The sequence below is a fragment of the Dipodomys merriami genome, unplaced genomic scaffold, assembly GCF_024711535.1.
Source record: "Dipodomys merriami isolate MVZ:Mamm:240054 unplaced genomic scaffold, mDipMer1.0.p SCAF_11, whole genome shotgun sequence".
Classification (NCBI taxonomy): Eukaryota; Metazoa; Chordata; class Mammalia; order Rodentia; family Heteromyidae; genus Dipodomys; species Dipodomys merriami.
Genome location: NW_027202382.1, coordinates 2,485,571 through 2,508,971, shown reverse-complemented (window position 1 = coordinate 2,508,971; position 23,401 = coordinate 2,485,571). Strand labels below are relative to the sequence as shown.

Below are 23,401 nucleotides of genomic sequence, written 5' to 3'. Positions count from 1 at the left end.
CTCTGTACATCATCTTTACAGTAACAATAAAAATTAAATTTAAAAAAGACAGAAAAGAATGACACAAATATTGTCAGACATCTAGTATACTAAATAGAAATGGAGAAATAAGCTAAGCAAACATTTCTATTGAGTAATTATATTTAGTCCCCTGTCTCAATAGTCACACCTTCTATTCCTTGCATTTTGTCTAGTTAGCCATTAGAAATATACATGGTTTTCTTTTGAAATTTATCATCTCCCAATTAGTCTATGTTTTGGCCTTCAGCTAATTCTAATGTCCATTTTCTCTATTCCTGTGTCTGTTTCTTAGCATTTCTGTTCAGACTTGAAATACTGCTGACCATGTCCTTTCTCTAAGACCAACCATTTTTTAAATAATATTTTTATTGTGAATATACTGTACAGAGGGGTTACAATCACCTGAGCAAGATAATGAGTACATTTCTTATCAAGCATTGTTGCCTCCTCCTTTGTTTTTCCCCTACCATCCCTTCCCTCCCATCTCCACAGTACATCTCATTGTTGCAATGGGTCCACCCGTATCTCTATTTAAACAATTTGTTTTTCCTTCCACTCCCCAAGTTATACCAATTTCAAATACAGTGAAAACAGGGGTTATACCTTGGGGGAGGGACATACAAAGCAACCAAAAATCACATGGTACCTTATAAATACATTAGAAACTATAGCAAGAAAGAAAAAATCACTGTGTCCTTATCTTGGGGTTCATTTTGCTTAACATAATCATATCTGACCTTTTCTGCTTGCCTCAGATATACTAGTTATTGCAAAGAAGGGAAACCATGGGACCTATGTTTCTTTGGGCCTGGCTTACTTCACTTAATATAATTTTTTTCCAAGTCTTTCCACTTCCTAACAAATGGGGCAATGCCATTCTTTCTGATGAGGCTTAGAATTCCATTGTGTATATATACCACATTTTCTTGATCCATTCATCTACTGAGGGACATCTGGGTTGGCTCCATATCTTAGCTATGGTAAATAATGCTGTAATAAATATAGTTGTGTTAGTAGCTTTATTATGGTCTTGTTTGTGATCATTCAGGTAAATGCCCAAAAGTGGGCTTGCTGGGTCATAGGGGAGCTCTATGTGGAGTCTTTTGAGGAACCTCCATGCTACTTTCCAAGTTTACATTCCCACCAACAATGCAGTAGGGTTCCCTTCTGTCCACATCCCCTCCAGCATCTGTTGTTATTAATGTTCTTGATTATAGCCATTCTAACTGGGGTGAGGTGGTATCTCAATGTTGTTTTGATTTGCATTTCTTTTATGGCTAATCACCCTGCACCAGAATCAATTCCAAAGGGATCAAAGACCTCAGAGTCAAAGCAGACACCCTGAAAACATTACAGGAAGGAATAGGAGAAACCCTAGGTCTCCTTGGCACAGGCTGAAATTTTCTTAATAAAAACCCAGAAACTGAGGGGAGAGGGAAGATGGGAAGTGGAAACAAAGGAAGAGGCAACAATGCTTGATAAGAAAAGTACTCATTACCTTGCCCATGTAATTGTAACCCCTTTGTACGGTATTTTCACAATTTAAAAAAAAGTACATAAAAACAAAGGAGAAAAAAGACACAGAAACACAACAAATCAAAGAAAGGTTGGACAAATGGGATTGCATGAAGCTGCAGAGCTTTTGCATGACAAAGGACATAGCTAGCAAGATCAATAGAAAGCCTACGGATTGGGAGAAGTGCTTCACTAGCCATACAACAGACAAGGGTCTCATATCTAAAATATACCTGGAACTCAAAAAATTAAATCCCCCAACAACAAATCCTCAAAGAAACAACTGCCCGATTAACAAATGGGCTAAGGACTTAAAGAGAGACCTCTCTGAAGAGGAAATAAGAATGGCCAATAGACATAAGACCAACCTTCCTAATCTCAGTCCTTCCCCTTTATTGCCCAACAGCTTATTTATTTCTTTATTTGTTGGTAATCTCTACCCAATACTCCATTGAATATTCCAGGCTTTTGTGCTCACTTTTGATATTTAATTTGCCTCTGCCTTCGAAGAATGAAGTGTATGACCTTTTTCTTTACCAAGATTACTTGTCTTGTTACCTATTATCTCCTCTGAGACCTGTAGCATAGTACCAGGGGCACTCTTACTTCTTAAGGTAATTAATTTCCCTTTTATAGCAACTCATCTTTCAGAAGTTTAGTTCTTTTTTTTTTAATTCTAGAATTTAAACCCAGGCCTCACTCCTGCTAAGGGAGCATTCTACCATGAGCCACACCTCAGGCCCAGATGTTTTATACTTCAAACAAGTAACTCAGTAAGCAAACAATTCTTCCATGACTGAACAAATGTAGTGTTTTTGATACACACACACAGACACACACACACACACATACACACACACAATACAAAAACAGTATTAGGATTTGAACATCCCCTTAAAAACTCCTGCTAAAATTTAATTATAACAGTATTAATAGGTAGGACTTGTACCAAGATTTTAAGTCGTACACGCACATCTATGTTTATTGCAGCACTGTTCACAATTGTCAGGATATGGAAACAACCCTGATGCCCCACTACAGATGAATGGATCAAAAAATTGTGGTATCTATACACAATGGAATATTATGCAGCCATTAGAAAGGACAAAATAATGGCATTCGCAGGGAACTGGATGGAACTAAAAGAAATCCTGAGTGAGATAAGCCAAGAGCAAAGAGACAAATGGCACATGGTCTCCCTGATAAGTGGCTGTTAAATCCAAAACATAAGGTGATACGACCAAATAAACAAGACTGAAGAAACAAAGGTCCTCCCCTCATCTGGTCAAATCATTACTAAATGACCCCATGCTGCTGACCATATATATGGTGTATATGTGCAAATCGGAGGGAAACTAAAAGAAGAACACAGAACCAGAGGGAAACAGGGGAAAACAAAAAACAGCAAGACCCATCAGCTGTACTGGACATTGATTCAAACAACTCAACGGCAGCAATGGGAGGGAGGGAATGAGTGGGAAAGAGGAAACAGCTTACACTAAGCAAAATGAAAGGAATGTTCATGTCACCCGATGTGGAAGAAATAACTGTATTGTCAAAGCTCATAGAACTCATAAACTTTATAGACCACGATAGAGACAATTTGCCCCCGAAGGTTAGAATGTGTTTGTGACTTTAACTAAGTGTCACTATCCCACAATACTGTAAAATTTGTGAAAGTCATGTAATCACTTAATCACAATAAAAAATTGCAAAAAAAAAAAAAGATTTTAACTCCTGTAGGGTCGTTCCTCATGCAAAGACAAGTGGCGTTATCAAAGGAATGGATTGGTAGGAGGGGTCTGGACTAAAAGGGTGGGTTTGGCCCAACTTTACTTTGCCATCCGTTCTCATTTGCCCTGTTAATGAGTTCTGATGCATCACAGAGGCTCTTTCCAGATGCTGCCACCATGTGCTTTGGTTCCAATTCATTGTAGAAATTCTTTCACTGGTCTTTCCTTTTTCTTCATCCTTTTGACATTTTTCCATATGAACACCTTTCAAGAACTTTCTTAACTTCTTGTTGTACATCTCTTGTGCCTTTGATGGCTTATCTGAAACCATTTCTTTTCCCTGTCTGGATGCAACTCTACAAAAGCTCCAAGTTCTTTCCATCCATTTCCTGTGTTAGCTCCACCCTCATGTCAAAATGAAGCTCTATATCATGCTTTCACTTCAGAACCTCACGTGACTCCCATTATCCACTGAACTACTATAAACTTGGAAGCCTAGTATCACATCTCTTCACAATGTAAACTTAGAATATCTTGCTTTTCACAGTCTACCCAAGTTAGTTTTCATAGCACAACTGAATGATTCATGCCTTCAAAGTATTCCACTGGGATTGACTGCTACCCCTCATACCCAGAATGAGCCATTCTAACCTACAATCCCTATCTCGTACCACTACCTCCTTTAATTCCCTGCAGATTTTCTCTCTTGTTTTAATTCACAGACAACTTTATTCCTTTTTAGCAGCATTTGTCATATTTTGCCACAGAGTGTGGCTATGTGCACATCTATCTTCCCTCTGTACTCCCCCCTTCTTATATTACAGATGTTTTAGGACAGTAACTACATGTTATTTATCCTTGTACTTATGTACTGCCTCAAACTTAGTTGGCATTGAATGGTAGTTGTTGGACAAATGAAGGAGTTTGTCAAATCTGAATCTGATTAATAATATTTATTTTGTGATACCCTAGGTGGTTTCTCTTTTATCATCATTCTTACTCAATTGTCATGGGACCGATATGTGAAAAGGAAGAAAGCAGGCAGGAAATTAAGCAGCCTTGTTTTGAAATAGTCTAGTTAGTTTCAATCTGCTCAAGTAATTAAAAATTTACATTGAAGAACATTAAAACTGACTTCATAATTAGCACAGTATGAGATAGATAACTCTTCATAGAATACTAATTGTTTTTTTGTTCAAGATACTTTTTTAAAAAAACATTCAACACTTTTTGATAACTGAATTTTTAAAAAAAAATTCACAACCACAGAACATCATACTTACCACATTGCTGCATGTTCTATATCGAATATTTCGTCCTTCACAGCTCCTAGGTCATAAAAGGAAAAATGAAAGCCCATTATTACCCATGAAACACTTAAAGTTGGAAATATTTAAAACAATTTCCTATTAATATTAGTGGAAAGGCCTTTTTTCTATAGATATTTGAAGTTCTGTTATAAAATACTAAATTGAGCAGATTTAAAGAAGTTGTGCACATATAACAATTTCTCTATAAGGTCGGAAATAAAGACTGGTTTTGCTTCAAAAATTTTCAAAGTAAGTTCTTAAGGCAAATAAATATCAGGACCAGATTTAATTAAAAAATTTTGTTAGAGACATCTATTGCCTTGTTTGTGGTATAAAACTAAAGAAATTTTCAGTAAAAAAGCTTTAGACCTGAATATGATAAAATCGGTCTTAATGTTTAATATTTCTTTAAAGATAAGAAAAAGTCATACATTTTATACATATTTTTTAGTTTTACAATATATGCTCACTGTAGAACTTTCAAGTAATACGGATTCTGAAAAAGAAATGAATGTCTTCATGGCTACCTTATTTGACAGTGATTATTATTTTGATTCTTAGTGATTCTTTGTAGATTGTTCTCCCCTTAAAATTTTTGGAGGTATTTTCCTACTGTGTTAAATAAGCTTTAAAAACACTCTAATGAAAGCTATGTACTATTCCCTCAAATGATACAATATGATATAATTGTATAGTCATTCTTCCATTTCTTGTCATTAAGTAATTTCCATAGGATTTGATAAGTCAGAGTATAATAAACTATCTCCATGCACATGTTTTATCGAAGTTTTTGACCATGTCTTTAAAGTTGATAATTTTCTAGAAGGAGAATTACTGAGCTAAAGAGAAGGAATTTGTGTAATGCTCTTGAAAATTATTGCCAAATTGCATTCCACGGAAGTTGTGCCATTACATACTCCCACCAGAAATACGTGGGAGTTTCTATTTTACTAAATTCTTGTGAACAAAAAGAATTGATTTTTGATAAACATTCAATAATGACAATTCACAAAAGTAATAGTCCACTCTTTTCAAACTAAATCATACTTTCTAGAATACCAACTACATTATGGAAATTTGAGACAATGATTATAAAATACCTAATAGTTATGAAACTCCAGGAATAACTTTAAGTTTGTTGTATATAATAATTTATTTAATCTTCTCCAATTCCTGAGAATATCATTAATTATTTAATGTTCCCCATTTTCAGAGATATAGGTTATCATTGTTATTGTCATTTTACAGATGAAAAAAACAAGAATAGAAAGGCTATGAATCTTCAGTAATTCACATTTAACTGTTAAGCTGTAGAGCTGAGATTTAAATCTAGGCTCTCTGACTTCAGAGCTTACACTCATAATCACAATTCTTGTCTAGAAAGTATGAGGCCCTGATTTTAATTCTCATACTGTTAAGTACATGCGCACACACGTGCACATGTGCGCACACATACACACACTCACAAATATACGCAAACCCTACAATAATTTCAATGCGTTAATACTTCCTAATTTTTGTTACTGTTGTTTAACATATATTCACAGAACTTCTATTATATGCTGGGCAATGAATTATTTGGGGAAATACAGATAATGAATATGACTTGATCTTTGCAGTTAAGAAAATTAATCACATAATTACAATTCAGTATAAAAATTCTATGCAGGAATTGTGGTAAGTCTGGAGATCTAATCAGAAGAAAATTTCATCTAAAGCACAATTACAGTAAGGTTATCTTAGGTCTAAAGATTTGGCTTCAACCAGATTAACTATATTAATATAATTTAAAACTAGGAAAAGAGCCAGGCAATGGACAGTGGCTCATACCTGTTATCCTAACTACTTAGGAGGTTGAGATTTGAGGATCATGGTTCAAAGCCAGCCCAGACAAAAAAGTTTGTGAGACTCTTATCTATCCAGTTAATCACAGAAAAAGCTGGAAGTGGTGCTGTAGCTCAAGTGGTAGAATGCTAGCCTTGAGCAAAAGGAGCTTAGGGGCAGCACTCAGGTCCAAAGTTTAAGGCCCAGGACTAGGAGGGGAAAAAAATGAGAAAAGGAAGGCATTAGAATCATAGTAAAAGGGAGAATTATATTATATGATGATCATTGCCCAGCCCAGCAATGTCCTAGACAAAGGTCCCATGAATTTTATGCCCTTCATGTCCCATTGACAAGTTTGTTACTATCTTGATAATAAATGGACTCTTGGTCACCTACCTAACAGAAACATATGCTCAGTTTATGGGAGGAATATCTCTCTTAGGGTGCATGTTGACCCAGGACTCTGCCAAGAAACATCGGGATTCTCCTTAGGGCTGAGAGGCAGAGAAGGCCAGCCTCACTGACCTGAGAATTCTAGTCCATGTAATGGATAACTCTGTTCCTTGTTGTAAAATAATAATAAGCTGACACTTCAACTTAAAACATTCACCTCGAGGGAGAAGATATTGTAAGTCACTGAGAGTCCACTCCCAAAAGAAGTATTTGTCTTTGGTATTATTGCTCAAAAATATATCAAATTTCTGCTTCTGAAAATATGAGAGTTAGGTTCCTTCCAGATGAGGGCTAATTCATAAATAATGAATTCTACAACTCAGAGGGCTTTGTTGGAATGGCCCAGGATGTCAATATTTGTTGAATGTGGAAGTTTTTTTTTTTAATTTTGTAATTACTGGTGCACATGTAGTGCACTGCACATGCAGTGGTTTATAATACTCACTTGGAAGCCAGACTCCTTTTTGAGAAGTATAGCTCTATACTTCATTTTTTTTTCCATCTGAAAAATAGGATAACAGTACTCATCTTCTGAATTCTTTTTTTTTTTGGTTGGTCCTGGGGCTTGAACTCTGGGCCTGGGCACTGTCCTCAGCTCTTCAGCTCAAAGCAAGCCTTCTACCAATTGAACCATAACAGTGCTTCTGGTTCTCTGGTGATTTTGGAGATAAGAGTCTCACGGACTTTCCTGCTCGGGCTGGCTTTGAACCGTGATCCTCAGATCTCAGCCTCCTGAGTAGCTGGGATTACAGGCGTGTGCCACTGGTCCCCTGCATTCTTTTGAGAATTGATCCACTCAAGAATTGCAAATCACTTCATAAACTACATTGGGGACGGTAAGCATTACAACAGTTGATATATTAGTAACATATATGATAGACATCAAATATGACAGCTCTTGAAAGGAAGCTTAGAATATATAGAAAAAAAATCTGTAAGAAAGGCATATAGGCATAACAAATTTGGTATATTTGCACATTCCCAAGCAGTTCTCTTTGTTTTTCTTCACATTTAGAGTTTATATGGAGAATTTTAGTTCAGAGAAATACCTTCTAACTTCTAACTTCAATGCACACTAAGGGGAATGAATCTATAAAGGATCTGAAATATAAAGATACAACAATGGCTTCTTGCTTAAAAAAGTGAAGTCCAGTATTATTCTTTGATAAACAATACTTTTCAATGTTTCTCATCCATTAAAAAATTTCCCTAAACTCATACCCATGAAGAAAAATTATGGAAATAATTCTGAATAGGAGATTATAGACTAGAATTATATATTTTCTTCTACTTGCAGATGTCTCCTACTTTCTCAGGTCTAACTTTCCTCATTTGTCTAGTGCATAAATAAATTTCAGAGAATAAAGTTATGATCACAAACTAAGAGAATGCACAAAAGCTCTGCTCAAATGCCAAGGAGGTTTTTTTTAAAAAAAGAGATACTACTAACAAAGTAAAACAAGGAAAGTAGAAAATTACCTGCTTCGATAATTTACATACATACCCAGATTTTATATGTATCCCTGGGAAAGGGAGACAGTGTATAATGCCAAGTTTTAATATTATTATTTAGAAACAAAAAAGTAAACCAAAGACAAAAAACCACTTTCAGATTTTCCAAGGAATATCTTGTAATAGCACCTAATATTGATTTGCAAATAATTTATTGATGCCTTCAAATATTCTTCTCTTTATTATATCATATTATCTTTTAATTATGAGCTTATTTGAGATTTGCCTGAAATATAGTGTGAATGCTTAAGTTTGGCAAGGTGATCTAGGGAGTTGCGAGACATTACCAAATTAAGAATAATAGCAGAAATACTAGTGGGTACTCTGTCTTCAGTGTCAGTTATAGGTCTCTGTCCTAGCATTAGCACATATCTTTAATCTTCCTATGATCAAAAAGATTTGTTATTCCCTTAGTAGATAAGGAAACTAAGAAAAAGAGAGCAGAGATTAGGAGCCTAGGTTTGACTAACTCCAAAGTCTATGAAATAATAAGAGGAACAAGATATACTCAAGATGTTTAATAAACTAACATTAGATTAAAAATCGGCAGAGCTGATCAGGGTGCTGGCAAGGTGCTGAACTGCTTCTCATTGATAGTATGGCAGTCCTCAGATGCCCCTCAGATCTGCTAACTCCACTTCCAGTAAAGTGGATCCATACACACATCGGCATGAGTGTATGGACAACATACTCATCATGATATTTAACGTGAAAGAATGTATGTGTAGAGAGGCTCATTTGAATATGCAAATTTGCTAGATTTAAATATAAAAATTTATTTTAAATAGTTAAGCAATTATTCCACTACAAGGATTTAATTTTTGCAAAGTGTAAATGTCTTCATCCAAGGCCTATATCGGGCACAACGCCTCATCTGAGATTTAAACAATAAAACATTCTTTCCTTGTTTTATATACATATATAGATAGAAATAGATATTTTACATATATTTAATCTTGTTATACATTTATATTTACATATATTTAATCTTGTTATATATATTTATGTTTATTTGTTATATATATTTATACTTATTTGTATATTTCATGTAAATATATAAATACATGTAGATATTCTTTTTTTTGAAGGTTTTGTTTTTGTTTTTGTTTTTTTGTCAGCTATGGGCCTTGAACTCAGGGCCTATACACTGTCCTTAAGCATTTTGCTCAAGGATAGCACTCTATCACTTTGAGGCACAGCTCAACCTCCTGAAGTTTTTAATATAAACCAGATGACTGGGTTCCCTCCTATTGAGTTAAGTTAAAATTCACCTCTGGAGATAAAAACAAACATTAGAAAGGTCAATCCAAAGTGCTTCTGAGAAGTTACAGAGCCTTGCTACCACAAGACCCATGACAGTGTTCTCACAGTACAAGTGGTGATGCTTACAGCATATGTTTTCATGAGTTAAATAATGTATCAACCATAGGCTCCAAAGCTACCTCAAGTCGGAGAGAACAAAACGGAAATATTGCAGCCTAATTCCATCCAACTTGGACTAGAGAATGATCTGTTTGTTTATATCAGTACTTTGCTCTTTGCTAGACACTTGATAATTTCAACTTAATTTCCTCTCTCAAAACAATGCAAATCATCTCAACCACAAGCTATTATTTATGAATTACTCAGACTTTTAATTCACTTATAATGACATTAGTAGAGACTCCAGGCATACACAGGTTTCTCATTAGCAAGCCAGACTCTTCCAGAACTTCAAATCTTGATGTTATCCTAGCTTTAATTATATTTAGCAAACTTAGAAGAGATTGATTGCAATGGAAAATTAAGACTCTCTTTTTAGGCTTCAGCAACTTGTTGGCTTCTTCTTTCCTCCCACATTTTCCTCATTCATATAAATCTCTAAAAGAGGGAAGTATATTTGATTTATTCTTCTTTAATCTTCAAAATTGTCTCACCTCATCTCTAAGCAAACAAACATGGTTGCATTATCAGGCTCTATCTGGTGTCAGTGAAACAATTTCAAGAAAATCTAGCAACTATGTATTTGAAACATTGGAGTCCGTAAGGACAATGTGACTTGTTTTAAGCTCATGAAATTTAAGGTTTCCTCTCTGACTTCCAACTAAGAGCAAGTAACATGCGGGGCATGGTGATTCTTATATGTAATCCTAGCTACTCAGGAGGCAGAATTGGGAGGACTGTGGTATAAGGCCAGCTGGGCAAATTGTATTTATCAAAAACTACAGCAAAAAGGGCTGGGGCCATAGGTTCAAATGGTAGAGCATTTGCCAAGCAAATGTGATGTCCTGAATACAAAGTCCAATACCTCCTCACACACACACACACGCGCGCGCGCACGCACCCCAGGTTATATAATTTCCATGGATCCCAGCTGTCATCTGTCTTTCTAGGCAAAGAATTTTCAAATGCTTGCTTATCTCTCTTCTTTTAGTTATCTGGGGCTGTAACTAGGGCTTGTGTTGAACAGGCAATTTATTTATTGTGGTTATACCTTGCTTGGGGGAGAAAGGAAAGTTTGACAATGTGACATCCCTACGGGCATTGCAAGTCCCACGTTTTCATCTTTCCTTTAGCTCTGCTTCATACTTGTGATTCAAAAAGCTGCATTTATGCTTTATATATTACTAGGTATGCAAGACAGTGAGTACTTAATTCTGCTTTTCACTGTCATATACAAAAGTAAAAATGAACCTTCTTTATAGTGATAGTGTGGTCCCAAGAGTGGTTAACTCAGCACTATCTCTTCTTCCAAAATATCTACAGACAACTATGTTTACTTCATGTATTTATTATGTATGGTGACTCTAAATATGGAATTTTATTTCCATATTAATCTCTAGGGAGTACCTTAACAATATTTATAGATTGAATTTTTTTTAACAAACATCAAATGGATGCTTACTTTCTTGAGAAGTGATTTTGAGCCTTCCTCCCTTTGGACTTCCAAACAATCACCTACCTTCAATAACAAGCTTTCAGAACTTTCTAGAGCTAGCGATGTATGAACTGGTACCTTCAACTGTCTTTGTTAACTACTTGTTTTACCCCATTTGAAATTAAACTTTCACAAGACAAAACCATTAACATCTTTACAAATAATAAATCTCCAATAGACACAGCCACCGGTGGAAGAACGGCTTTGAAGGAGCAGAGATGGAAGTCTCTAGTGCTTTGGGACTTTCAAAAGCACACATAAAAATCCTTCTATCCCTTAGCATTTGGTTTAAAAGTCTCCAGGTCCCAGGCAGGATGTCTATTTGTTTTCCATTGTTTCTTCTGCTTGTGATACATCACATGGTTCAGAAAGATTAGGGCTAAGGGACAGATTTATTTTTTTTTCTGAATAGATAGATATACAAGCCAAAGTATTCTGACAACTTGATAAATGTAGCTTTGAAAACGCTTTCTGTGGTAATAATACAGCAAAACAACAATGAGGCAAGCTGCCAGCCTTCATTCGTTAGGAGGTGAGCTGGCTGGGAACGGACATGGCTCTGGGTTGCACCAACTCTCTGTAACCTGCTACAGGCTCCAAAGTGGCCCCCAAAGCCAAAAGGAGAGTCTGCCTTAAAATGGTATTTTCAGAGCAATTTTTCAACTGACCAAGGGGATAGAGGAAGCCCAGATTTAAACATCATGGTATAAATTATAGACTAGACTTTAAAAGTGTTTCTTTGGCATAGGTAATGTATTTTAATGACTTCAGTTTTATGTTTCAACACTGAATGCATTGCCAACCTGGAGACTCTAGCTTTTGTGTATATAGAGAGGTTCTAAAACCTAAAGTGGAGACTTAATTCGATATACACAGCAATTATGTAGGCTTGTGGAACGCATTCTAAGATGACATCCTCTAATTTGTCCGATGTCTTTTCAAACAGAATAAATTAAGGAAGGTTCCCTGGATGTTCAGCACATTCTTGAGTATCAGCTAGGAATGTACAAAGGTGTTAACTTAAAAATCTAGACTCACACAAGAATCTTAAGAGTCTGGTAATGAGTTACATTTCTTTTTGTTTTCTCTTGTTTTCTCTCAGTTTTTCCCTCCTGACCCCCTCATCTTTTACTTATTACTCAACTTATGTAGCAGTAACCCCTTTGTTTATTACCTTTGCAATAACAATTTTAAAAAAGAGTCTTGATTTTGAAATGTGTCCTTTGAGTTTCAAATTAGTTTATTTGCTGTTATAAATGTTTGATATGTTCTATATTATAACTAGCAAAACCACTCAAAAATAAAAAAAAACAAGAAGCATGACATTGTAAACCATAATGGTCATGTATTTTAAAAAAGTCTCAGAGATTTCTGTACATGTTGTTTAGATCACCTAAGGAAACAATGTACAATCAGTGCTCCCACAGTGCAAATGAGCCCCTGGGCAGGGCTTCCTGGTTAACAAGCTTTTGTATAAAGCTTTCTGATTTAGCATCACTTAACACATTTCTTGTCCATTCAGCATAAGCCACTAGGAAGAAAAGACATTGCAAAAAATACAAGAATGATGATATCCCTTGGTGCTTATCAAAATTATAACTTAGCTGGAACAAATCTACATTAATCAGAGTAGCATATTCAACAGTGTACTGTAATATAAAGTCAATAGTTAGTGGATATGGTCTAGATACCAAGAAAAAAAAAACAGAAATAATTTGCAAAAGAAATGCCTACACAAGCTAGAAGAGTCTTGGAAATGTGACTTAAGAAAGACAGACACAATCAAGTAACCATCATTTCAAAGTACTAAGACACAATTCTTATAGCTCTCCAAGCTTCTGGTTTACTCTCTTTGCTTCTTTTTTTCCTGTAATCTGTTTGATCTCTGATCTATAATGCAGAGCAATGTCTAGTATACTGTTAGTATTCAAGAAGTATTTCATGAAAATAGGAGGGAAGAAGGAAGAGGGAGAGAGAGGAAGGGAGGGGAAAAGAATAAAGGAGAAAAATGAGGAAAAGAATTGAAGAAAGGGAGGGAAGGCAGAAATAAAGGAGGAAAGGAAGAAAGGAAGCAAAAAAGGAAGAAAGGAAAGAAGACTAGGATGAAGGAAGGAATACAACAAAAGGACACGTTATAAAGATAATATTATAAAGATAATGGGCATGATGAACCTTTGGCCTCATATTTGTTCTAAATGTTTGAACACTGAAACCTGATGAACATCTTCCTATAGTAAGCTAAAGATGGAAAGTTTAAAATTAAACTAAATAGCTACCAAGGGGAAGACAATTTGGCTCTTTTCTATGGATATGTTTATTTTCATTTTTTTTACTTTAAATTGTGCTTGTCTCTGCAACGCATTTGCTTCTTTTGAAAGATGGCTAGGGGTTGGGCCAGGGGATTGCTGCCTTTGGCTTGAGATACACTAGCAGAAAGGACATGCACTCTAGAATACATACACACATGCCATAAGTTTTGCAAAATGATCTTACATTTGCTCAGTAGCCAAAGAGGCAGAGAATCAGAATAAAAATAAATGTGTTTTAGCAACACCAAGTCCAACTTTTCCATCATCCCCATGAGGAAAGTGTATATTATTGAAACTCTAGGACTCTAATAATCTCACCTGATACAACTCTTGGGCTGGGAATTTATGAATTATCTTAGAGACAAAAAACCTCTAGTTTTTCTATGTCACCAAATGTCCATTGCCAAAAGGGTCCTCATGAATCACATTTTACTTTAAAACCAATTGTAATGCTGGGGGAAGAGGCATGGAGCACAGTGGTAGAGTGCTTTGCTAGCATTCACAGGAGCTTGTGTTTGATCTTCGGGAGATTAAAAAGGGGAAAGAAACAAAAGAAAAGCCATTTATACTAAGAGCTTCTGCATTACTTCTCTTCTTGTGTAACAGAAAGATGAGTCTGCCTGAATATCCAGAAGCAAAAGTGACTCTTTTTCAGGGCCATACAATTTCAATTTTAGATATGAAGGACACTTGTGATAATTCATGTAATACCTATTTGCTAATTCATATTTTGTTCCAGGCACTGCTCACTTGACTTCATAAGTGAACAAACTGAATCTCAGAGAAACTAGATTCAGGCTAAAAATCAATGGGACCAAGATACAAGATAGTAGTTTGACTAAAAAAAATAATATCAGGAATAATCCACAAAATAAGGTAAACCTTCCCTCAGAGGCAAGTTCTCATCCTTCCAACATGTGGTTTTCTCTTGCCTTTCTCAGGAAAGTCTTCTTATCCTGACCAGGAACATTTCTCCAGCCCAAAGGTAGAGACTGGCTCTGCAGTTATCTGAGATTTGTATACATAGTTAAGAGTTCTGCTAGCACTGATACATGAATCTGATGATGTCACCAAGTATTCCATATTCTTGTTGACTTTGGATGTTCTAGCATACCTGATTCTGTTATTCTTCCTTGTGTTCCTAATATCCTTTCTGTCTGTCTTTCTCTAACTTTCAAGTTCAAGTTGGTTCAAGTAGGAGAGAGAGAAAGACTGAGAGAGCACTTGACTAGCAAGCACAAGGCCCTGAATTTAAACCCTAATAGAGCATCAAAGCACCCCCTAAAAACAAGAACAACTATAAAACTAAACAAAATAAGAATAAGAAACACTAATTTGACCAAGTACTTCACTTGAGTGAAAAGCTTTTAACCCAATATTGTCAGTATAATAAACAATTTATGTCCTGGTTTATCACATAAACCAGTTTGTTGGAATTGCTGGAATAAAAGATGGTTGGAAATATGTAAGTACAAAGTACTTATAAATTAATTAAGAAGTAGAAGTAGTGCATAAATTGATGCTACCCAAATAAATAACAATAAATATTAAAATGCCACACCCAATTCTACAGATGTATTATCTACAGAGCTGGGAGGAGTTCCCTTAGGTCTGAAAATAAAACTATAGTCAGGGGGAGGCTGGGAAGGGATGTGAAGGGTAAACCAAAGGAGGAGGGTGCAATGCTTGGTAAGAAATGTATGCATTATCCTGCCCATGTAATTGTAACCCCTCTGTACAGTATGTTCACAAATAAAATAAAATTAAATTTAAAAAAACTATAGTCAGTAGAAACTCAGTGGTAATGTAATAATCTGTTAATTTCTCAGGGCAGACTTTTGCCCTCTAGGATTTCTATCTTTAGCTGTTTCTACAAATTTACCTAATACATAGTGAGAAACAAATAAGTATTTATTAAACAGATGAATTAAACCTGAGGTGCAAGAAAGACATTGAGGGCTAAAGAACAAACCATATAAATATACAGAAAAAGAGCAACTGAGAGCTGTATATTCCCAATATGGCAAGTTAAGGTTATGAACCAAATACATTTCCAACCATCTTTTATTCCAGCAATTCCAACAAACTGGTTTATGGGATAAACCAGGACAGAAATTGTTCCTAAACATTTTGGCATTGGCTTTAGTGCATGCTCCTCCGGAAAGGAGATCAGATCTTAGAATAACACATCCCCTAAGATACATAGCCTGGAATAGTAAACATTCTAATAATATATTTATACTAGATGTTGTCTCAGAAAGTATAAGAGCTACTTCAAATTCTTAAACTTATGCCTTCAAATTGCAATCTCTGATAGCACAATGAAAAAAAAAACCCTGATATAAATGATACAAGCAGTCCCACCGACTCACAATTACATACATTTCTTTCAAACAAAAACTCAAATATTTCCAAGGAAGACAAGGATGGTAACATCACACACTAGATGACAAATAACAGTAAGTCTTGCTTTGGAATTGCTTGAGTTGAAAGTTTATTTTTAATTGTTATTATAAAAGTGATATACAGAGGGGTCATCATTTCATAAGTCAGGTAATGAGTAAATTTCTTTTGGACAATGTAATCCTCTCACCCTCTCCCAGTTTTTCCCTCCTGTCTCCACCAACAAGTTTTTTAGTTCATTTTCAACATAGTGTCTACTGAGTATCATTGCTGCAGTCCTGTGAATCTTTTTTGTGTCTTTTTTGCTTTTTAACCTATATTCTTTTTTAAAAAAATATTTTTATTTTAAAGATACTGTACAGAGGGGTTACAGTTACACCAGTAAGGTAATGAGTACATTTCCTATCAAGCATTGTTACTCTCTCCTTTGTTTTTCCCCTACTATCCCTTCCCTCACCACCTCCCCAACTCCTCCCTCTTCCCCAGTTGTAGAATTCATTTTCAACATAGTGTCTTGTATGTCTCATTATTACAATGGGTCAACCTGTGACCTTCTTTCAGCATTTTGTTATTTCCCTTCCCTCCCCCAAATTAGGAAAAATGTATCTACAAGATGCAGGGCACCAGAATCAAATACAGTGACAAGAGGGGTTATACCATAGGGGGAAGAACATACAAAAGAAACAAAAAAAATTACATAGTCCATTAAAAACAACAGCAACAAAAAAAACCTCTTGTGTCCATATCTTGGGGTTCATTTCACTTAGCATCATCTTATATAGTCCTGTGAATCTTATATAGATGTCATGAAAGAGATGAGATACCTTTAAGAAAACCCAACAAATATGTTTAAGAAGCTAACTGATTTATTCAAATATTGGTATTTATTACGATAGGATATAGAAATTGCTAACTTAGTCCTGTGTAACTATCAACATTTTGCTACCTGATCAGGGAGAGAAAACCTACATTTGCAGTTAAAATTCATGAAAGTTAGCTTAGTCTCCCTAGCATAACTATTATGCAAAGAGAAGTTTAGACCAGGGTTCAGCATTCCTGTGGAATAAGCCTCCTTTGGAGTTATTTATTTTAATTTTTCTGTGTTTATGTTGACACTGTTTTGGCAGTCATATCTCATTGGCATAAACCCATAATCTTACTGGTTTTAGACATTCTCCACATGATGATTTTTATCTCTTGTTCATCTGATAATTTTATTCAGCTCCAGGACTCATTTCAAAATGTACTAACTTTTGAAATATGCTGTCATTCAAACTAAACTCTTTTTCCTGTTTATACATAGATGAAATAGTCAAACTCATCAGTTAATTGGCCAAAATATTCATATTCTTAATGTATTAGCTAATCTAGAATTTTAATTTGGTGATATTTTATTAGCTATATTAAGCTGGCATTTCAGAGTATAATAAAGGTCTTGCCAGATGTTTAAATGTGTTTTAGCCACTAGTGCCACATTAATATCTGAGTTCTCAGAGACATATCCATTACTAAATTCAAAAGAGAAAACAAGATAAATGAGTTCACTCTAAACATGTGTAGTGGCAAGGATAAAGAACTGGAGGGAAAAGAAGAATCTTTCAAAATACTTGGTCCATTCAATAAAATACAGCCCATTTATTAATCAGTCAGTTGTTTCTTTGAGGATTTGGTTTTGGAGGATTTAATTTTTTGAGTTCTAAGTGTATTTTAGATATGAGGCCCTTGTCTCTTGTACAGTTAGTGAAGATCTTCTGGTCTGTGGGCTTTCTATTGATCTTGCTAGCTATGTCCTTTGCCATGCAGAAACTCTGTAGTTTCATGAAATCCCATTTGTCCAACCTTTCTTTGATTTGTTGGGTTTCTGGGTCTCTATTAAGAAAATGTTGGCCTGTGCCAAGGAGACCTAGAGGTTCTCCTATTCCTTCCTGTAATGTTTTCAGGGTGCCTGCTTTTACTTCAAGGTCTTGGATTCATTTGGAGTTGATTCTGGTGCAGGATGACATATAAGGATCTAGCTTTAGTTTTCTACAGGTGTTTAGCCAATTTTGCCACACTATTTACTGAAGAGTCTGTCTTTCTTCCATTCTATTTTTTTGGCTCCATTATTGAACATTAGGTGACTATAGGTCTCTGGGTTCATTTCTGGGTCTTCTGTTCTATTCCATTGGTCCTCAGGTCTGTGCTTATGTGAGTACCAAGCAGTTTTGATTACTATGGCTTTGTAGTAGAGTTTGAAATCTGGTATTGATATTCCTTCAGCACAGTTCTTTCTGCTACAGATTGTTTTTGCTATTCAGGGTCTTTTATTGTTTCATATAAATTTTTGGATTAGTTCTTCTATTTCATTGAAGAATGAGGTTGGGATATTGATAGGTATTGCATTGAATTTGTAGATAGCTTTTGGCTGTATTGTTATTTTCATGATGTTAATCCTCCCAATCCAGAAGTATGGGAGATTTTTCCCTAAAGACTTTAAGAGAGACTTCTCTGAAGAAGAAATAAAAATGGCCAATAGACATATGAAGAAATGTTCAACTTATCTTGCCATAAAAGAAATGCAAATCAATAAACATTGAGATTCCACTTCATCCCAGTTAGAATGGCTATAATCAAGAACTCTAATAACAACAGATGCTGGAGGGGATGTGGACAGAAGGGAACCCTACTGCATTGTTGGTAAGAGTGTAAACTTGTTTAACTACTTTGGAAAGTAGTATGGAGGTTCCTAAAAAGACTGCACATAAAGCTCCCCTATAACCCAGCAATCCCAATTTTGGGCATTTACCCAAATGATCACAAACAAGTCCATACTCAAGCTACCAGCATAATTATGTTTATCGCAGCCTTATTCACCATAGATAAGATATGGAACCAACCTAGATGCCCCTTAGTAGATGAATGGATCAAGAAAATATGATAAATATATATATGAACTCTATGCTTATGTATATATATCTATATCTATCTATCTATCTATCTATCTATCTATCTATCTATCTATCTATCTATCTATCTATCTATCTATCTATCTATCTATCTATCTATCTATATATGAATTCTATGCTTCCATCAGAAAGAATGACACCACCCATTTGTTAGGAAATGAAAAGACTTGGAAAAAACTCATATTCAGTGAAGTAAACCAGACCCAAAGAAATATAGGTCCCATGGTTTCCCTCATTTACAATAATTAGTATATGTCTAGGTTAATTTTATCAGATGAGCAGAAAAGCTCAAACACTATGTACACATGACCATATAAGATGATGCTAAGTGAAATGAACCCCAAGATGTGGACACAAGAGGTTTTTCTTCATTGTTGTTTTTTTTTTTTTTTTTTTTTTTTTTTTTTATTCCTATTCAAGCATATCTGGGATAACATGAACATCACCAGCGCTTGGCTTGTGATTGACATCTTTTATATATCTTTAAATTTTCTTTTTTTTTTTTTTTTAAATTGTATTTTATTTTATTTGACAACATACTGTACAGAGGGGCTACAATTACATGGGCAGGATAATGCATACATTTCTTACCAAGCATTGCAGCCTCCTCCTTTGTTTACACTTCACTTCCCTTCCCTGCCTCCCCCCTCCCCCCACCCAATTTTACCCCCCTCCCCCCACCCAATTATACCCCCCTCCCCCCCCAAAACCGAAATTGTAAAGCTGGTTTTGACATGACATTTTGTACTTCTCATTGTTGCAACAGGTCCACCTGAATCCTTAAACGACTTGTTTGTCCCCATCTCCTCCACATGATATACTGACATCAAATATAGTGAAAGCGGGGGTTACACTGTGGGGGAGGGACATACAAAGCAACAAAGAAATAATCTTATAAATGCATTAGAAACACATGCATGAAAGAAACGAAAACATTAAAATACATATTTAAGGGTTCATTTTCCTAACATCACATTATCTGGCCTTTTCCGCTTGACTCATACCTATACTAGATATTGCAAATAAGGGAAACCATGGGACCTATGCTTCTTTGGGCCTGGCTTACTTCACTTAATATAATTTTTTCCAAACCTTTCCATTTCCTAACAAATGGGGAAATGTCATTCTTTCTGATGGAGGCATAGAATTCCATTGTGTATACATTGTTGTTGTTTTTAATGTACTATGTGATTGTTTTGTTTCCTTTGTATGTTCTTCCCCCTATGGTATACACCTGTTGTCACTGTATTTGATTTTGATACCCTGCATCTTGTATATACATTTGTCTAATTTGGGGAGGGGAAGGGGAATAACAAAATGCTGAAACAAGGACACAGGATGACCCGTTTTATCAATGATATCCACATGACAGTATATTGGAAATGAACTTTACAACTTTGGGTGGCAGGGGGGAGTGTGGGAAGGTGGGGAGGGAAGGAATAGTGGGAGAACAACAAAGGAAGGGGTAACAATGCTTGACAAGAAATGTACTCATTGTCTTACTCGTGTAACTGTAACCCTCTGTACAGCATCTTTACAAGAAAATAAAAGAAAATACAGGATTGTCATCAGGTACACCATAGCTATCATCTATTTTCTTGTCTACCATCAATAAGAAGCAAATATTTTGTCACCAATATTTTACTTGGTGATTCAACAGCTGCATTATCTGAGTTCCTTTGTGAAACTGTATATAATCTAATGTCACAGAAGTTAGTAATGATGGCAGAGAATTTTTCTTCAGTGTCTTCCTTTGATGCTCAAACCCAGGCTATAGTAAAGGCAATTACAATGCTCCAATATTACATGCTGGAGAAATCAAACCCTACTTATTTTATTCAGAGAAAGCAACAGGAAGGATTCTGCTCATTCTCTTTCTGGGTCAGGATTCCTCCACCCACAAACCAAACATTGCTAGTTGGGAACGAAGTCTCTGTTCTCATTCAGGACTGCCTCTACTCATACATTTTTTTCTTTAATTTTAATTTCTCAAGACAGAGTTTTTACCATCCTATCAGAGAAAACAGTTAATTATAGAAGTTGAGAAGTTGTCATTTATTCCATAAAATCTGAGTAACCTAACTCCTTTTACAATTCTATCACATTGGGAATAGAATAATTATTAGTTGATTAAAAGGATCACACCTAAAACCAATGTAAGAGATCATATGACCAGGGCTGGAAAGCTGACCACATTAGTTTACCAGGTAGATGGAATTTACTTGAACTGAATTTGCATGCTTACTAGAGGCCCACTCCAGCTGGGCCTCTAGACATATATACATTAATAACTTCTGACCTTTCTTCAAAGTGTAAGATAATGGTATTGAATTCAGATGCCTAAACCTGGAATGGAGAAATAAGCAGGAGCCCATTAATTTTACTAGTCCATTAAAAATAAGGAAGAAGTTGGGTGCCCATGGCTCATGCCTGTAATCCAAGCTACACAGAAGGCTGAGAACTGAGGACTCTGGTTCCAAGCCAGCTCGGATAGAAAAGTTTTGAGACCCTTATGTTCATTTAAGCACAAAAAAGCTGGAGGTAGTGTTATGGCTCAATTGGTAGAGCACTAGCTTTGAGCAAAAAGATCTGGGGTAGCACCTAGGCCCTCCAAAAAAGAAGAGGAAGATGAAGAAGAAGGAGGAGGAGGAGAAGAAAAGGAAGAAGGAGGAGGAGGAAAGAGGAGGAAGGAAGAGGGAGGAGGAGGAGGAGAAGGAAGAGGGGGAGAAGAAAATAATAAGAAAGCCATAAAATACCCACTCATGGTAGACTGTAAGGATGGTAGAATAGTCTCAAAGTTTTACCTTATCTATAGCTCATGCTTTTTGTATATACCTTTTTGTTCTCTTACACTGACCCTTAGTTTGGCAGCTAGCTTAGGTAATGAGATGCCAGCAAATAAAGATTTAGAATGGCACTGAGAATTTCTGATTACCTATGTCTCTCCTCTTTTTTTACTTTTATTTATTTTTTTGGGGGGGGGGTCCAGTCGTGGGGCCTGAACTCTGGGCCTGGGCGCTGTCCCTCAGCTCTTCAGCTCAAGGCTAGCGCTTTACCACTTGAGCCACAGTGCCACTTCTGGCTTTTTTCTTTTTGCTTATGTGGTGCTGAGGAATCAAACTCAGGGCCTTATGCATGCAAGACAAGCACTCTACCACTGAGCCACCTTCCCAGCCCCTCTCCTCTTTTTTTAAACTCTTACTTCTTTCTCTCTTATCAGCTATCACCAGGAGGGAACTGGACTAGTCTACCTGCCTGAGTTGCCAAAAATTGGACTGGATGAGTCAATCTAGGTCAGCCAATATCCAGATATGTGATCAAGCCCATCCAAGATCATCAGAGCCACCTTGCAAAACAATAACCATGTATTTAATATTTCAGTGAGGCTTAACGATTTTTATGCAGAATTATTGTGGCATTGAATACATTTAAATTTTTTTTTTTTTTTGGTCGGTCGTGGGGCTTGAACTCTGGGCCTGGCCGCTGTCCCTCAGCTCTTCAGCTCAAGGCGAGCGCTCTACCACTTGAACTACAGCGCCACTTCCGGTTTTCTGGTGGCTTATTGGAGATAGGAGCCTCGCGGTCTTTCCTGCCCGGGCTGGCTTTGAACGGCGATCCTCAGATCTCAGCCTCCTGAGTAGCTAGGATTACAGGCGTGAGCCACCAGCGCCCGGCTACATTTAAATTTTAAAAATAGATTTTAGTGGGCATTAGAGTCAATTGATTGTTGAGATAAATACCAGAGAAATTTTACTAAAAAATTGCATATGTCTTAATGCAGAGAAAGATTTCAGAATGTATCTGTTTCTAAATTACAAGAGTTACATTTTTAATAAGTTTTTTATTGTGAAAATGCTGTACAGAGGGGTTACAGTTACATGAGCAAAGTAATGAGTACATTTCTTATCCAGCATTGTTGCCTTTTTCTTTGTTTTTCCCCTACCATCCCTTCCCTCCCACCGCCTCAACCACAGCGCCCCTCCCTCCCCACCCCGCCACCTAAACTGTAAAGTTCGTTTTTTGACATAGCGTCTTGTACACCTCATTTTTGCAATGGGTCAACCTGTATCGCTGTTTAAACAATTTCTTTTTTCCCTTCCGCTCCCCAAATTATAACAACATCAAATACAGTGAAAACAGGGGTTATCCTTATAAATATGTTAGAAAAAATAGCAAGGAAGAAAAACCATTTGTGTCCTTATCTTGGGGTTCATTTTGTTTAACATCATCTTTTCTGGTCATATGTACATAGCTTTTGACCTTTTCTGCTTGTCCCAGACCTATACTAGTTATTGCAAATAAGGGAAACTATAGGACATATGTTTCTTTGGGCCTGGCTTACTTCACTTAATATAATTTTTCCATTTTCTAATAAATTGGGTGATGTCATTCTTTCTGATGGAAGGATAGAATCAAAACACCTTGGTACTGGCACAAGAAGAGACCTCAGGACCAATGG

The 23,401-nt window shown here is 36.1% G+C and overlaps 1 protein-coding gene across 2 annotated transcripts in view; it reads right to left on the bottom strand.

The window, feature by feature from the left end:
• Positions 1 to 23,401, bottom strand: part of Adamtsl1 (ADAMTS like 1) — a 393,459-nt gene that overhangs the window by 330,422 nt on the left and 39,636 nt on the right. For both annotated transcript variants that reach the window (XM_070007848.1, XM_070007857.1), the window contains exon 3: positions 4,553 to 4,598. In XM_070007848.1, the coding sequence (XP_069863949.1) occupies positions 4,553 to 4,598 (46 nt within the window). The remainder of the gene's footprint in view (positions 1 to 4,552; positions 4,599 to 23,401) is intronic.